Raw genomic sequence first — 18,268 nt, 5'->3', positions numbered from 1 at the left:
TTTATCACATTAAACTTAACTAAACTGCCCTTTTTTGCATTATGTTAGGATATTTTCTATATTTATAGCAAAAAAATACACTACTTGTCATCATCTTTTACTTTTTTAATTTTATGAGTTGGTATCAATTTCAGTAAGGTACACTATATTTCACTGCTTGTCCTTTTTAGACTACTTTATTAGAAAACACATTTTCACTGGCTTTGCAGGTACCCTGTCATTTGCTAAATACGGCCAACTTCTTTCTGTTACCTGGTATATATATACGCAAATTTTTTTTTAATTATTTACTTTTTAATAAATGAATCTGTAAAATCTGTAGAGGTCTATATTACCAGGCAGGTCAAGGACACAAAGGTCTCATGCCACAGATCATTTCTTCTGAGGAAACCATTATGATTTCCATCTTTCTAAAAAGGAATTTTTATTTTCTAGCTTCTAACCATGCTAAGTAAATAAAAGTTACTTGTATTTTATGCCCTGCGCTCTTTCTAGCCATCTATACTATGAAGCCCCAAATATGACATTTCAGAGTTGTTGAGGCTCTTTCGGCTGAACATATCTCAACAGTACTCTATGCTCTTTAAGTACATATGAACAGCCCAGGGCAGCATATCTAAACTTAAAAAATTAAGAGTCTCTCTACAAACTAAGGAAAACAGGCTCAAGCTATCGAAGCACTACTATTTGGCAGACAGTCCTATGCTTCCAGGGGGCTCATATGCACACATTTGGTGTTGTGCTGTCCTGTCTCACTCAAGGCTAGAGTCTCATCCTTCGTTCCTCTGTTCACAAGCAGATCCGACTCCAATGCCAGAGATTAATTGCCTAATTATCTTTCTTACTCCTGCTTGGAAAGTTGCCCTCTGGCTCCTCCTCCTGGTTTTGAAATTTAGAAGGATGAGCCACCAGAAGCAGCAGAGGCTTGTAAACAGTAAGGAGGAAACAGGAATAGATTTCAGGCAATCAACAACTTCCAAGGACAAAATTGCAGCTATACAACATTTAGGAGCCTTTCTCACACATACTGCCATATTTGTTACCTTTTGTCACTTGGCACAGGGTATCACTGACCTCAGGATCAACCTCTGATCACCTAAAGCTGCTCTTCATTTGGTGTACTGTTGCCATCTAGTCTGTGATTTCAGAAGATTGGCAAACACCCAGTGCATCAGAAGGCTCACCAGGAAGTCCCCTGGTATTAGGAGTGAAGAAGCTACATGTAAGGTCCTCAGAAATGTAAAGTGCATCAAACATTGCTGCTGCCAGTAAGTATTTAAAGATATATTCAGCAACAACAAATGAGTGGCTGTAGAGAAACTGAGCAGGAAACAGAAGATCAAGAAACTGGAATACTAAGCAGAGACGATTATGATAAGCAGGACAAAATATGTAACAGAATATTTTAGAAATATCACTTTCTGTTTGGAGGGAAGAAAAATAGAATATAGGTAAAATGGTGACAAAGATGAATTTTTAAAAATGTATGAAAATTAAGGTTGAAACAAATTACAGAAAAGGCTGCATGTAAAACATCAATAGCTGATAAAAATGGAAGGAAAGAAAGTAAGTAATTAAAAAAAAAAGCATAAGGGAAGAAAAGATCTTTCCAAAACAAACATGAAAGGTAAATGGTGCAGCAGAAAAAGCAAAAAGAGAGGAGGCAATTGAAAAATAAAATTAACATTTCAGATATTAAATAAGAATAAATAGTAAGGAACTGTAAAAAAAAAAAGGCAAATTGGGGGGGAACAGTAGCCAATACAGACTTATTTATCTGAATGTGTGACGTGTATATACATACATTTTCTTTAAAATATAATAAGATTAATAACAGACAATTGAGACATCACATTAGAATCCCCCTCTGTTGATAATGTAAGGCACATTTACAGCACGGCTGACTTCAATATATGGTTTTCCTCTTAATATTTATCATTAAGTTCATTTTCCTTAACGCTAAAATTAGAAGATAAACCGAGACAGCATAGTGCCAACATCACAGTTGTATCTGGTATCAAAATTTAAGGCTGTGTTTCACATAGACCATTTTCACCCTACCTTGTACAATTACTCTTGAAAAGTTTCGCAAAAGAAAGCAAATAGAACAGGATGGCTATCAAAGCCTTTTACGTATTGAGCTTGACACACCACTGATAAGGACTTGATTAAAGCCAGTGCTGAATTTTCCCACTGCACAGTTGGACTCTATTACTTTTTACACATACATGAGATAGTCTGAGAGCTTGCCCCGAAGGCCTGATCCTGAACGCGTGCTTGGCCACAGGCGGAGAGCTGTCAGGACGCGGAAGGTAGCCACGGCGGCACAGGTTTTATTCCCCGAGGACTCCATGGGTCCTCGTTAAGCAGAGAAAGGTGGGAATAAAACCGGAGAGAAACATTTTACCTCAGACTTCAAGTCTCCCTGCACCTATGGGCGATTTCTTGTGCCGTCCTCTGAGGAAACCTCATGGTTAATTAAGGTTAAAGCTACGGGATACCAGCAGGACCTCGTGCCCGAGCCAGTATAACCACTTTTACCACAAACCCGATACCGATTTATATCCAACCTTCTACTTCGACTAATTTGGCTCTTTGAACGATCGAGCCCCAGCTCCCGCGGGCAGCGGGGCGGTCCCTCAGCGGCACCGCCGCGCAGGGGGCGGCTTCCCTCAGGCGAGAGGGGCAGCAGCTACCTGTGCGGCCGCGGAGGCACCGGGACGTGGCGCGGAGCAGAGCCGCGGGAAGGGACGCGGAAAGCCCGGAGCTCCGGGCAGCCCGGCGGAGGCGGGCAGAGCAGCGGAGGAGAGGTGCGAGGGCAGGAGCCGGCGGGGCGGCCCCCGCAAGCCGGCGGGGCGGCGAGGGGCGGCCCCGGGCGGCAGGCGGAGGCGGCCCGCTCTACCCAGCATGCCCCGCGCCGGAGGGCGAGCGGCCCTTTCCCGCGAATTCAGTTCAAAGGAGGGGGAGGGGAGAAGCGCCAAGCGGCGAAGCGCACCGACCAACCAAACTCTTCCAGAACCATCCGTGCGTCACGCGGGGGCGGGCCCCGCACCGGCCAATGCGGCGGTGCGGCGCCATCTTCGGAGCCAATGGGCGAGTGGGGGAGGCGGGCGCGTCGTGGTCGTCGGGTTCGGCTGGTCGTAGCGCTGAGGAGAGCGGAGCGGAGGAGACTTAGAGGAGTTGGAGCTCGGCGCTTCCCCTCCCCCCTCCTCACCCCACCCGCCCCAGCCGCCCCCTCCCTCCCCGCTCGGTCTCCGTCCTGCCGGGGCCCTCTCGGGGGCCAGGCCCATGGCTCCTCAGAAGCACGGTGGAGGTGCGGGGCCCAGCTCGGGCTCCGCTGGCGGCGCCGCCGGAGGAGGAGGTGGCGGCGGAGGCGGCGGCGGTGGGGGGTTCGGGGGCTCCGCCGCGGCGGCGGCTCCCGGCGGCAAATCCGGTGGTGCCGCAGGCGGCGGTGGCGGCGGTGGAGGAAGCGGTTACTCGGGCGGTTCCTCGGCCTCCTCAGCGGCGGCGGCAGCGGCGGCGGCGCTGCCCCCCGTGAAGAAGCCGAAGATGGAGCAGATCCAGGCCGACCACGAGCTCTTTCTTCAGGCCTTCGAGAGTGAGTACCGGGCCGGGGGAGGAAGTGGGGGCCCGAGCCGGCGGGACCGGCCGGGGCCGGCGCAGAAAGGGCGGGAGGAGGAGGAGGGGAGGGCTGTGGAGAGTAGGGGTTTCCGGGGGTAAACATGGTCGGGGGAGGGAGGGAGCTGGGACCGGAGAGGAGGGCGACAGGGAGCGGGGCTGGGGGAGGAAGGGGGCTCCGCCGGGGAGGCGGGGGCCCGGCGGGTCTCGGGCGGAAGCGTGAGGTTCGGGGGCTGGTGTGCGGGCAGGGTGGCGAGAGGCTCCCAGGGCCGGGGCCGCTGGGTGGAGGGCGGGGGTGTGTGTCTGCGCCCAGCCGATGAACTTGGTTTCTCAGTAACAGTTCCCATCAGGCTTTCGGGGTGGCTGGTTCCCTTCCCTCCTCTCACAGCCCTTGGAGGCACTGGGGAGTTGAGAACGAGGAGGCTCTTTCCCCTTTGGTGACTGTTTTTCGAGCTCTTTTCAGGGGCAGCATGTGATTAAGACTTCACTGTACTTGGTTTTTCTTTGTCTGGCAATAATTGTCCCTTAGTTGAGATTTCATATTGGAAATTGACCTTTGCGACCCACGCATCGCCCTGTGGCAGCTCCAGATAGGAGAAGAATCCCCTCGGATGCACCAGAAAGTAGTTTATGGAAATCTGATTCAAAAGCACAGTGTAGCAGTAAACTTACATTGTACTAAAAGATTTCTGTGCAATTGCTGGGATTTGAAGGAAATTTTTAATGCCATACTAAATACGTGATCCGGTTCTGGGATTGGTGCTGTCACTGCTCTCACTCACTTGCTATAGATGGTGACAGTGTCTGAGAAAATGTTGGAGTTTTTGGTGGTGTCTCAAATCCTTAATAATGCGGGGTCTTTTGAACCTTAGCCCTGTTAACTAAGCTATATGTTCAAGAAATACTGTACTGCAAATAGGTCAAGTGGCAAGTGAGCTTTAAGAGGTTTGCTCAGTGTCAGTGTCCGAGATGGGGGAAAAAATTCTCTTGCCCATGCCTCAGTCTGTCAGGCAAGGGAAGCACAGAGCTGTGCAGGTAGTGATCAGGAGTAAGTTACAGTGTAAATGTATCATAGTGCGTTAACTCTGTAGTGTGAATATTATGGGAAAACTGCAATAGGAGAATATTGGAATAAAAAATCCGAATACATATAGTATTGAATCACATTCTTCCTGAATGCTTTTGTCCCTTTTCAAGGTCATATGCCAGAAAAGATAAAGATTTATTTTGAGCGTTTGCTGAGTAATATGGACTTTTGAAACATATGTCTGTCTGCAGGTTGAAAAGTGTGTTTCAGAATTTTTCTACTTGGGAAAACTAAAGTTGAAGCAGCAGTGCACTGTCATTAAATTACATCCTTGTGAATGTAATTTAATGTTTTCATACCTTTCTAAATTATAATTATGTCATGTTGGTTTTTTGGAGACTAAAAAACCCAGGATGTTTTTCTAAAAGTTGTGACTACTCTGTATTTTCACTTCCTAGCAAAGTGCATGTTTCTTCATTTCTTTCTTTTCTGTCTTTTATCTTAATTTGAAAAACACAGGGTTTTATTATGCTAATTTGCATTAAGTAGAATTTTACTGGTTTTCATCAGGCTTCTGAAAGGAAATACTGGGATCACTTTAAGATTTCCTTCTCTAATAATAATATGTCTCTCTAATAATAGATTCTTTGTGGTCTTACATTAATAAGTGTAGAAATAAGGCTGAATCATATCTTTAAAAAGGGATGAAGGATATAAAATGTTGCCCTTTTTCACTTCTAATCACAGAATTCCATAAATTACAATAAGCTTTCCAGCTATTTGAAATAAATGTTTTGCGGTCATATGAAAATAAAGTTTTATATTTCTTAAAAAATAAATAGCTGTTTGTTTTCTTTCTGCGGGAAATGGAGGCAGTGTTAGTAGCCTTAGCATGGGCATCAAGGCATTCTCCATTCTCTATCTTTTTCTCTACACTTAATGTGTTTTATCAAGTAATTTCCATGCTTCTTGCTGATGTTATCTAATGAAGCTGGCTTTTATTTCAGTTTAAAAAGGGTGTATTTCAGTTTAGATTGGAATTCTTGTTAGCTATAACCCGATCCAGACAAAAACCTTTTTTGTCCTGACTTGACTGAATTGGTTAAAATTAAACTGAAGGTCCTCTTTTCTGTAGGCGAGTCTTGCTCTTTTGAACTCGGTTATTACACCTATTTCAAATGATGCTACCCTTTCGTGTCAGTATTGCTTATGGCTGTATTATCCTCCCTCCATTTGCACTTTGAAACAGTAGTTGCTTTACCAGAATCAACATTTTCCTGGTCCTATGAATGTAAAAGGTTTTGGAAATGAATTCCCTAGCTTAGAATGATCCGTAATGTGTCATAGTCAACTGACAGTCCCTCTTGTTTTGGTACCTTGTGCAAGTGACCTTGGTACTTTCCAGAAGGGTAAAACAATCAGATATCAAATTGTCCAACTATGTAAATTTAGTATACTATTTTGGTATCCTATCAGATATGTTCCTTAACTTTGTGAAGAAAACTTACCTATTCAACAATAGGTTGTGATATGTTGAGATATTTTTTCTGCCCTTTTATGTTACAAAGCCTGTAAGAAACCTATTTTGTGGAAAGCAAGAACAGTCATAGTTGAGTTGTGACTACTGATTTACGGTGGCTTAAACAAGAAGTTGCTTTGTGTTATACAATAGGTGGAGTAACCTTTGACTTGTTAACTTGGAGTTATTTGGATATTGTGATGCTTCACTTAAACGATGACTTTTGTGATAATTGTTTAAAAAATAATCAACATGGTAAATTAGATACTTTTTTATCATTATAAGTCTGTCTTTCTGGAGTTATAGGGTATGTTGGATAACATGTGTTTCTTTTCTTAGAACCAACACAGATATACAGATTTCTACGTACCCGGAATCTAATAGCAGTGAGTAATTGGTCTTTATCACTCCTTTACTTTGGACTTGTTGGAAATTTTAATTAAAGCATAACCTTTTTTTTTTTTCCTGCAGCCAATATTTTTGCACAGAACTCTCACTTACATGTCCCACAGAAACTCCCGAACAAATATCAAAAGGTAAAATTTTTTTTTTAAAAGTAATCCTAAAATGTTAACCAAGTAGCAGAAGTCCAAAAAATAGTGGAGGGTGACCTTGTCTTTTCATGAGGTGTGTAAAACATGACCTTTTCTTTTTGAAGAACTTAAAAAATATTCTTCAAAATACATCACTTTACAGTTGATTTCTGAGACCTAAGAACTTTTCTGCAATGTTAAGGGTGTGTATGACTTTGTGCTTGTGACTTCTGTTGATACTGGGCGTACTCAAATGTGGGTAACTATCTGCAAAATCCTAACTAATTCTTCCATGTTTGTTTTCTGTTTTGGGAGAGAACTTAGACAAAACTGTGTAACATCTGAGCTCTTCTAATCAATGGTGCTTGATCATAATCATATGGAACATTTTAGTTTAAACTGTAACTTAACTGCTTGTTTGGAAAAAAAAACCAAACAAAAAATGAAACAAAAAACCCCCAACAAACCCAAACACAAAACTATTCGCTTTGTTAATTAGTCTTGAAAGGATCCAGTAATTATTTCTGTAATTATTTTTAAAGCTGAAAAATGAAAGAGGTAATTTTTTAGTATTTTACAAAGCAACCTTTAAAAAGGTTGCTTTGAACTGGATACATCTGAGAAATGGGCTTCAGTTTTGGCATTGCAAAATAGTCATTCCTATCATGTGAGGTGCTACAGCTGCATGTCAGTAGACTTTAAAATATATAAATACTGCAGAGTGAAAAGTGCAGTGTACATTATTTATTAGCGGAATCGCAAAGTCCTTTCAGTTACTTCCCCCTCACTGAAAATAAGTTGTTACACTTTGGCTTTTTTTGTAGCTTGAACATTTATTTTGAAATATTTTAACACTAAAGTTCTTATCACTTGGAAACAGTTGCTGTGGGACTGAAATACTTAATCATGAACACTTAAGGAATAGCAACAAAATTATGCAGACAATTCTAATTTAAACTATATTTGTATCTAAGGAAGGTAATATTTAAATGATCTGTTGAGCAATAGAATTTGAGTGTTTTTATTTAAATTAAAGAAGCTATATTTGGCATTCCTGAATCTCTTGGATATTGTTTAATATTCTTGCCATTAACTTTAGTGCTACAATATAACTTTTTCTTAAAGCTGTAACATACAACTTCAGGTACTTAGGTAATGATCAGATTGGGTTTTGTGTTTTTTTTTTCCAGACTTGAGGTTGATGCTTACTTTTACTTACAAAAGTTACCAGAGCGAATTGTTTGCTCATTTTAAAATAAGGGCAAGCCAAATTTTAAGAAATAATGTTCAGAGTGTTTTGTTTTTTTTTTAACTAGAACTGTGCAAAAGGAAGTTCTTGCTTATAACTTATATTGACTTATAGTTGATAGAAATGCGTATGTTCTTTTACCTGAATCTGTTTCTTTGGATATCTGCTGTAGTTGCTGGGAAACAAGAAATGGTACTTTTGCATGTACATTGTGTTGTCCACTGTTCCAAATTCCAGTTCAAATTCAGCTGTACAAGTAATGCTTAGTTTCTCTTTGAAACATACTAATTTTTACTAGTTCCCTTAACACTTTGTTTTAGAACTGTGATTTTAGTTAGGTAGTGTTCTAATAACAGACAGATTAATAGCCATTTCACTCAATAGTTTTCTGACAATACTGACTTATTGAAATCATTCTGGTAATTAGGTCTAGGAAGATTAAGTAAAACATCTCAGTACGTTTTCTTTATAAAAACACAATAATGCAACAGAACTGAGCTAGCATAGTTGAGGGGAAAAAAACGGAAAGTAATTGCAAAGAAGCACGTTCTTCACCCCTCAGTCCTCCTCTCCCACCTTTCCATGCTCTCTCAGTACTGTGGTCCTTCTCTTTCAGCCTAGTTAAAACCATACAAGCTGTAGTTTGGAGTATTTAGACATAGTGGCAAAACGGAGAGACTGTGGCAAAACAGTCTCAACTGAACTTACAGAGGAGGTTAGCAGGATAGTTGTTTGCTGATCTGTGCTGGTAAACACTTTCAAATGTTCACACCACCTTAATTGCCATACTTCATTCAATAGAAATAGTTAAGGTATGTGATCCTGTTGTTCTGGTGAAAAAGAGGCTTTAAAAGAGGACAAATATCCGAGCTGGAGTAGATGATCTTCCTGAGGCTTATATTAGGAAAAATTTGTGTACCTGGCTTCAGTATAGAGAAAATGTTAGTAGAGTTCTCTTTGCAAAGAAGTATCTTTTGGAACTGCATCGTTGTTAGCCTGCTTATGTGGACCATGACTATACATGTGTATTTATTTATTCTTCTAGAACCTCTTAATTCTGCCATTTTTTAATTGCTGATCATTGTTTAGATTGCCATTTCAGTAAACAGTATCATATGTAAAATATAAAGATGTTATCTCCAAACTTTATAGAACTTACCTATCATGATAGTAATTATAGCTCCACATCTTTTATCTCTAGCTCTACAGTAGTCTGAGAAAAATGCCAGACAAATTTATCACTTGGAGGTAGGGAAGTAAAACTGCATTTTTACCAAGAAATTATCCATTGATGTTGGTCCGTATGTTTAATACTGAGAAAGTGTTTATAAAGACTAGAATGCTTAGAGTGTAGAGAAATGTTGATAGGGAGTAAGTTAATGGGCATGTGTCAGCTTAGGCTAAAAAAAATATTGAAGTTGCTGCTTATCATTGGAGAGGTAATATCTAATATGCTTGGGTCAAGTGATACTTGATGGAGAATTGAAATGGGATTTCCGCCTGTGGGTCTATCTTCAGGTGTTACTATATTACTAGACCAAATGGTGGTGTTGGAAAGAAGTTACTAACTGTTAATAAAAGTTGCTTCCCATATAGTATTTGGATAATGGAATAGGTTTTTTTTATTTATTGGCAGAGTAATGACATGCTATGATGTGACTTTTAATACTTCATTAATTATTATTGTGCTTGACTGGAATAAGGGTGGGTGGGGAAAGGAATGTGCAAGGTGCATATACTTGCAGTACAAGTAAATGCTGTCTTGAAAATCCTGGATGTTAGGGATGGTTATTACAAAAACTTAGCTTTTTCTGTTATGCATGGGAAATGGTAACACAAAAATAGTAATTCAGTTTAAAGGAATTTCTGGTTTTTTTTAAATGTTCTTACAAGTTAACTTCAAAGGCAACAATTTTTTATTTAATGGGTTTTTTGGTTGCTATTTTTAGTTTTTCTGAAAGATTTTTAGGACTACTCTTTTCTTGTTTTAACTAACCTGAGTTTGACATTAGGAAAGGGTATATCATTGTTCTTTCTGGATCAGTAATGCTCACAAATATTAAATGCAAGCTGTGTCAGATATTAGTATATTTTATGAAAGATTGGTAAGCTTTCCCCCATTCCTGCAACATGCTTGTCTCTTAGCTGGTTTCTGGCTGATATTCCAGTCATGACATGACTTTGCTCTAGAGCTGTTTTAAGCATTTCTTTAGTCTGAAGAAAGCCTTCTAAAGATAAGTGTACTACTTGCTGTTCTGCTGAACAGTGGCTGATTTTTATGAGCTTGGGCAAAGTGCACACAGAGACTTTTTCACCTTAGAATCTGAAAATTTCAACAAAGTCCTCTGTTCTTACCATCTCTTGCTTTAAAGCTGAGCATTGCAATGCACATTTTAATAACCCCACATTTTAGTGTGAGTCAGTTCTTGTATCTGTCATCTGTATGAACCTTAGGCTGAGTAGAGCTTTGAATCAGTGATTGTTTACTACGCAAATCATAACTACTTTTCTCCTTGTCATCTGACTGCAGTCCTGTACTTGTGTAGTGTTTCTTGTCCAGTGTTACTATTTAGCCACCATGTCATTTGTAACTAAATCATTCAGATGCATTACATGCTGAATGTAGACAATGTACGACATCAGTGTTTCTTCAGTCAGGATATTTCTGTAGACGTTGCTTCCCACTTCCCCAGAGTGTGTCGTCATTTTTCCCCCCCCCCACAAGAAATCCAGTATTTGACAACAGCTTATGTTCTTCTTATTTCATTTTTCTAAAGTATAAATGTAAAGGAAGGATGCCCTCGCAGCTCTTGCATTGTCACTCTAGTGTAGTGCAATTTTGTTGGCATCTAGGTCCAAGCATTAATTTTCCTTTAAAGAAAAATTGAAAGGCTGTTCTGGAAACTATTGAATAACTTCTGTTCATGAGTGAACCTTATTTAGAAATGAATGTTAAATTATATGTATGGTAGAACAGGCTGAACATATGAGCATGAACAGACCGATGTCAGAATTATGGAGAGAAATGATTTGAAGTGATTATTCTCTACGGCACTGTTGTTGTTGGTTGTCATCCCCCCCTCTGTTTCCTGTGAGTGTGCTCTAGAAGTAGCTTCAGAATTCATTGTTCTTTGTATTGTGTCCATTTAATATAACTTTCTGGAGAAAGAAGGGAGTTTTTATAATTAGGTTTTTGACTGTTTTGTCAGATAAGGTTTTAAGTGTTTTTCATTATTATGATCAAGATTAAAATAGTAATGACTGAAGAGCTGATACTTAAGTTCCTAGTAGGTACAAGTGTCACTAAACCAGGAAGATTTTCTTTGACCAAAGCTGAAATGTGTTTAGACATGTTCATTGCAAGGTTTGAATATGGTGCTGTTAAATGACACTTCTCAGTAGCAGTAGGATTACTTCTGAAAGGTCTGGTTTTAATTCTTTGTATTATTTTGATACTGCTTGAGAAGCTGTATTGCAGTTGTATCCCTACAGAACGGGTGTGCTACTAGGCCTAAAAAGGTATAAAAAGGGTGCTTTTTTGAACAGAAGGCTAAAATTGTATATATAGACAGTTTTAGATTGAAAACCAGGTCAAAGTTTAGGCTGAATAAGTTTTCTTGTTATGTGTTATGGGAATAGTGGCTGTGTGAAACTATTCTTTCTGCTTTTTCTTCACAGGAAAACATTCAAAGTAGATGACATGTTGTCAAAAGTAGAGAAAATGAAGGGAGAACAAGAATCTCACAGGTACTGTCCTGCATGTATATTTGTGTGTGTATGTACAAATGAGCACATGCATGCACTAAATGAAGTCTTTTTGATTGATAAAATGAAAGTGATAAAGAGTAGTTATTAGAAGCAAGGTACTTACTGTTTGAAATGTTGCTTCCAAAATCTTAAAATGCGTGTATGTGTGCTGGTCACTTAAAAACTTGGAGAAAAGAAATATCATGATAAACTTTTAATATTTGTCGTGCTGTTTCTTAAAATGTGTATAGAAGCCTCAAATAGGTATTTGCCTTAGAAAAAGAAAAGTTAAGACTGTCAGTTGTGTCAGTAACTATTCTGTGTGTTCTGGAATAAAAAAAAAAAAAGATTTGGGAAAATACCATGAGGTCAGAGTATTTGGGGTTTTTATGGTTGTACACTTGCTATTTTTAACCTTACCTTCATAGTTATGTAAAAAAAAAAAAAAAACAACACCAAACCAAAAAACCCTGAAACTTTTAACAGTATTTAAAAGATATTACCCATCTCAAGCCATAATCGGGTAACTAGTTATAAAATTGTTGTGGTTTAACCCCAGCTGACATCTAAGCCCTGCACAGCCACTCACTCACTCCCCCTGGTGGCATGGGGGAGAAAATCGGAAGGGTGAAGGTGAAAAAACTTGTGGGCTGAGATAAAGACAGTTTAATAGGTAAAGCAAAAGCTGTGTATGCAAAACAAGGAATTCATTCACTCCTTCCCATCGGCAGACAGGTGTTCAGCCTTCTCGAGGAAAGCAGGGCTCCATCACACGTAAGGGTTACTTGGGAGGACAAAACACCATCACTCTGAACGTCCCCCCCTTCCTTCTTCTTCCCCCAGCTTTACATGCTGAGCATGATGTCATATGGTACGGAATAGCCCTTTGGCCAGTTGGGGTCAGCTGTCCCGGCTGTGTCCCCTCCCAAGTTCTTGTGCCCCCCCAGCCTCCTCGCTGGTGGGGTGGGGTGAGGAGCAGCAAAGGCCTTGACTCTGTGTAAGCACTGCTCAGCAGTAACTACAACATCCCTGTGTTATCAGCACTGTTTCCAGCACAAATCCAAAACATAGCCCCATACTAGCTACTGTGAAGAAAATTAACTCTATCCCAGACAAAACCAGCACATTCACAACTCCTTATTCCATACCATTTACGTCATGCTCAGGTCTCACACTATCCAATACATAATTACCCACCACCCCCCTTCCCATCCTTTGATATAATACACAGATATAATTCCCCTAGTCAATGGACCACCCCTCTAAAATGTCCACAAAACGTCCATTGAGCTCATTTAGTCCATGACTTTGGGCTCCATCTGTTATGGTGGTCACTCAGGACGGGAGAGGTGGTGTGTTGTGTGGAGTTATTGGGCACCAAAGCCAGCTCAGGTCGGGTCACTGCTGCACTTGCACTGCTTCTTGTAAGGCTTGTCCTCCCTTGGTTCAGGTGGTTCCTGCTATAGTAATTCTTATAACATGCAACTGAAATCCCGGGTTACAACAATTTGAAGGTATTTCCATTACAGTCTCCACCCCTGGTCCCTTTGGACCAGGCCATCGGGTTTAACATTGCAATGAACTCCTGCCCTTGCCCCTGCTCTGGCTTGGACTTGTCCACAGACTGCAGTCCCTTAGGGGCGTACCTGCTCCAAGTAGAGCCTTATCTATGAGCCACAGTTTCTCCAGGGGTATACCTGCTGTGGCATGGACTTATCCACAGGCACAGTCGCTTTGAGGTGCACCTGTTCCAGCGTGGCCTTCTCCGTGGGCCACAATGCCTTCAGAGATATACCTGCTCCAGCATGGCCTTACCCACAGTCACAGTCCCTTCAGAAGTAAACCTGCTCCAACATGGCCTTACCCATGGCTGCAATCCCTCCAGGGGTGTACCTGCTCTGTCGTGGTCTTATCCATGGCCACACGCTTTGAGGTGCTTGAGCATGACCTCATGCACAGCCACTGATGCTTCAAGGTGTATCTGCTGCAGCATGGACTTATCCACAGCCACAGTTGCTTCAAGGTGTACCTTCTCAGTGTGGACTTATCCTTGGGCCACAATCCCTTCAGAGGTATACCTGCTGCAGCACAGACATAACTACGGCCACAGACGCTTCAAGATGTACCTTCTCTGGTGTGGACTTATCCACGGCCACAGGCGTTTCGGGGTGTCCTGCTCCCGTGTGGACTCATCCACAGGTCACAGTCCCTTCAACTTGAGTTCATGCTGGAGTTCCAGCCTGTCCAGTATGGCAGCACAGAAACAGCAGTGATGCCCTGGCCATCTGCCAGCCCAGGCACATCACCGTTGCTGTTATCAAAATGTTCCAAGGCATAGGAGACCAAGATGATCAGCAGTACAGCAGGCAGCAAAAGCAAAAAGCAGCCCCTAACGAGCACTAGACTCTAATAGACAGTAAGGCAAGCAAGCCCCAGGGCAAGCACAGGAGCCTGACGATTAATAGCTAAACAGCAATAACAGCAATAAATTTGATCTAGCACATTCCAGTCAAACCTGTTGTTATCTCGAACCCTTCGAAGCTCCACACTGGGTGCCAAAAAGGACTGTTGTGGTTTAACCCTAGCCAGCAACTAAGCCCCACGCAGCAGCTTGCTCCCTCTCCCCCTGGTGGGATGGGGGAGAGAATCAGAAGAGTAAAAGTAAGAAAACTCATGGGCTGAGATAAAGACAGTTTAATAGGTAAAGCAAAAGCTGTGTATGCAAAACAAGGAATTCATTCACTCCTTCCCATCAGCAGGCAGGTGTTCAGCCTTCTCAAGGAAAGCAGGGCTCCATCACACGTAAGGGTTACTTGGGAAGACAAACCACCATCACTCTGAACGTCCCCCCCTTCCTTCTTCTTTCCCCAGCTTTACATGCTGAGCATGATGTCATATGGTACGGAATAGCCCTTTGGCCAGTTGGGGTCAGCTGTCCCGGCTGTGTCCCCTCCCAAGTTCTTGTGCCCCCCCCAGCCTCCTCGCTGGTGGGGTGGGGTGAGGAGCAGCAAAGGCCTTGACTCTGTGTAAGCACTGCTCAGCAGTAACTACAACATCCCTGTGTTATCAGCACTGTTTCCAGCACAAATCCAAAACATAGCCCCATACTAGCTACTGTGAAGAAAATTAACTCTCTCCCAGACAAAACCAGCACAAAAATGTTTTCATTAAAGGCTGTAAAACTTATGATTTTCCCTTCTAATTTTCTCATGAGAAATACTGCTTAGTCTGAGTTTTTTCTTGTTGTCTGACCCCACATGTATCTCACATTGTACCTTTGCATAGTTGTATCTGAATAAGTGTTCCCTCTTTAACAAGTAGATAATTTCAAGTCTTAATTCCATATGGAATTGTCACTTGCAGGGGGGCTTACTCTGTGAATTCTAATTGTGAAATAGTGATTACCTTTATACTGGTGTACCTATTGGTTTTGTCATGTTAATTTTCTTTTTCCACAAGCGTTTACTTAAAATTATATAACATACTTAAATGCTGGATAAAACTCGTATTTTATCAGCTCTTACTACTCTGCTTCAGAAAAATACTGAAGTCTTGCTGAATTTGCCATATTGTATTTGGCAAAAGTCAAAGTTCAGCAGAGATGTGAAACTTGGGACTGATGCATTTCAGTTCATTTTCATCCTAGCCTGTCTTTATAATCATGGCAAAAAGAAGGCATAGCAAATATGCCTGGTCTGTTGTTTCTTGACAAGTTTCCTAGTGCTGAAATAAAATGGTATAAAAAGCTTATTCACTGAGAAGTGATGTACCATACAGTATGTTTGTGATATTTGAGTCTGATAGATGATGACCATAACTTTTTTTTTTTGTTAAATGTTATTCTTTATGTATGAATTAAACATCTAAGCTTTTTGTGAAAGTATATATGATGGAAATTAACCAATCCATTGTAGGACTTCCAGAATTTTGTTCTAATCTGTACAGTTCAGTTAGAGATCTGTTTTAGTCCTGCAGGTTGGCTTTGTGTTCTTTTTTGGTAGAAAGACTGGAGATAATTTGCCAAAACCCTTCTATTTACTGTACTGATAGATCATGAAATGCAAAGCATTTTGAAGTTTTAAACGAAAAGCAGACATCTTAAAGACTAACCTAAGTTGCTGGAATGTGTGAAGACCTGTCGAGATTGTTTTTTGGTGGTCTTTGCTTGTTTTTTAACCAGCTGTTCTTTTTCCATAGTGTTTGCAAATAATTAGACTACCTCGGAGGCAACCATGCTAGATACAATTTAGTCTGAGACAAACTTATAAATTTTGTGTTCTAAGAGGTTTTATAGATTTATTGTATATTATTTTTCTTAATTATCTTTTGCTCTATATATTGTGGATACTTGCTAGGTAAATATTCTATTTTTAAGGATAAGGATCATGTTGAAACAAAATAGAATATTGATTTGTGTGTGGTGTTTTTTGTACTTTCAAAACTATCAAAAAATGTACTTCAGTGTGGAGTTGGTCTGGAAAAGTAACATGGGTTAATGATGCAAGTTGGTATAGATGCAGTCTTCTGAATGCTCAAGCTGTTGGGCACTTTCACTAATCATCTCGGTGCTCTCAGGAGTGTTTGTGTTTAAAAATAGGCGTTGAATGTCAGGTTGTATCTTCCTGAAAAGACAGTGAAGGTGCTCAAAATTGTGTCTGGTGTTCTAGTGTAACAGGTGATATTTTGTTCAATACTATGTACTTCAGAAATACTAAGTGTTTTTGAGACTCATTTTAATCTAGGTTTATGAATACTTGCTTTAAGCTGAAATGTATTCCAAATTTAACAATTTGAAATAAAATGGGTCTACAGTCAGCAGAATAGTCTAGGCTATGAGCTGCAGTGCTGTGAAACAAAATAGATGCAATTATTATTTTGATTGCATATGTTATGAATGATACAGACTTGATGTGACTGCTAATCTTTATTTCTAAGGCTGTAGCTTCCCCATTGTAAAGATTCTCCTTACAAACTGAAAACACTTGTTAAAAAAAAAAATTGGTACCAAGTACGTGGTTCAGGGTGGAGTCCTGCAAAATTTCCACCAAAAGTCATCTCTGTTGCTGATGAATGTCTAGGAAATCTGTTTGCCTGCCTGTGAAGGCAAGATCTCATGTCTTCAGGCAGTGCCCTTCTACTGTAGTGTTTAAACCTCTACTTCCCCCCCCCCCCCAATGTATCAAGTCATTGAATACATAGAGAGAATCAGTCTGTAAAGAGAAAGCTGGTCTACAACTTCGTGTCAATTGCAACTGCTGTGTCCAGGCAGTTTCCAAGTTAGAAAGATTGACCGCTTCATTATAGTTCTGCCTCTTGTGTAGGCCTGCCCTGAACATCGTTGAATGAAGTGGAGTGGCTGCTGTGAGAAGAAAATACTTATTTGTTCTAACATTTCCTTTCTTTTTTTTCTGTTTAGCTTGTCTGCTCATTTGCAACTTACGTTTACTGGGTTCTTCCATAAAAATGGTATGTTTGCTAATTCATTCGTTATACTGTTAATTTGTATAGCACCTTTGAAATTAGTATAGATCTGTGAGGGGAATATTTGAATATTTTGAATCTGCTGTTTGAATGCAGATTTTAACTTATTTAAGCTCAGACTGTCCCATTAGTTACAATACTTTCAATAGCGCTTTTAATAGCTGTAGCGTAATTGTAATGTTAAACAGATAAGCCTTCCGGGGTTTTAGTCAAAACAGTGATTTTGAGAAGTACTTCAAGTCATCACCCATTCAAACTGAAATAGACCTTGAGGAGTTCCTGAAGAAAGTGATTTTATGGGAGTGTGCTTTTGGGGTAGTTGAAGTAGCTTTTAAAAAAACCCTCAGCCTTCAAATAGTTAGAAGATTCAGTGTTTTTTAATTCAAAATAGAAATGTGAGAATAAATTTTACCAAGTAGAGCCTAGAAAAGAGGGAAAGGCCATGTCAGCAATTAGAAAAGCCACACTAATCATGTTTTAGTGACTTGCAGTCATTCTATTGTCTTTTATGCACATAAGGCTTTACCCCTCAAAATCAGAATGTTGGACTTCCCAGACCAGAATGAAGGGTTCTGTTCCTTTAACGAAAGCAGAAGTGACATATTTTGTGCTGTATAGGCATGGGTAAATTCACTGTCTTTTTACTTCCCTGAAAAAAACGTAGCTGTTTATCCATTAAAATAAAGTGGTGTTTCTAATTTTTCGGTTAAAAACATTCTGAATGGCATCTTAGTCTTTGGGTGTAAAAGCTACTACAATTCACGTAACATGTTTTCTACTTTTTTTCTGGAAGTTATGTTCCCTCAAAGTATCTTATGCTTAACCAGATCTATTAAGATGTTTGAAAGTTAAAGTTGCAAATGTCTAGATTTCAGAATCACTTCTTTATTAAACTGTAATATTATTCTGAGAAAGTTCTTCAAATCTGTAGATTAGGAACATTCTACTTCCGGAACTTCAAAATACTGCTGCTCTCAATGGATAGTATTAATGTTGTTTCTGCTCTCAAAACTTCATGTTACATGTTGCTCTCGTGATTTAACCTCCCGACCCGGCAACTAAGCCCCGCACAGCCGCTCGCTCACTCCCCCTGG

The 18,268-nt window shown here is 40.5% G+C and overlaps 1 protein-coding gene across 1 annotated transcript in view; it reads left to right on the top strand.

Moving 5' to 3' along the window:
- The first annotated feature begins 3,089 nt into the window (after positions 1-3,089).
- Positions 3,090-18,268, top strand: part of SUZ12 (SUZ12 polycomb repressive complex 2 subunit) — a 33,253-nt gene continuing 18,074 nt past the window's right edge. Inside the window, 6 exon segments of the mRNA XM_072881187.1 lie at positions 3,090-3,151; positions 3,153-3,598; positions 6,504-6,550; positions 6,636-6,700; positions 11,625-11,693; positions 17,110-17,159. Coding sequence (XP_072737288.1) covers positions 3,090-3,151; positions 3,153-3,598; positions 6,504-6,550; positions 6,636-6,700; positions 11,625-11,693; positions 17,110-17,159 — 739 coding nt within the window.

This window comes from Ciconia boyciana, chromosome 16 (genome assembly GCF_034638445.1).
Source record: "Ciconia boyciana chromosome 16, ASM3463844v1, whole genome shotgun sequence".
NCBI classification, from domain to species: Eukaryota; Metazoa; Chordata; class Aves; order Ciconiiformes; family Ciconiidae; genus Ciconia; species Ciconia boyciana.
This window is presented reverse-complemented; position numbering and strand designations above follow the sequence as displayed.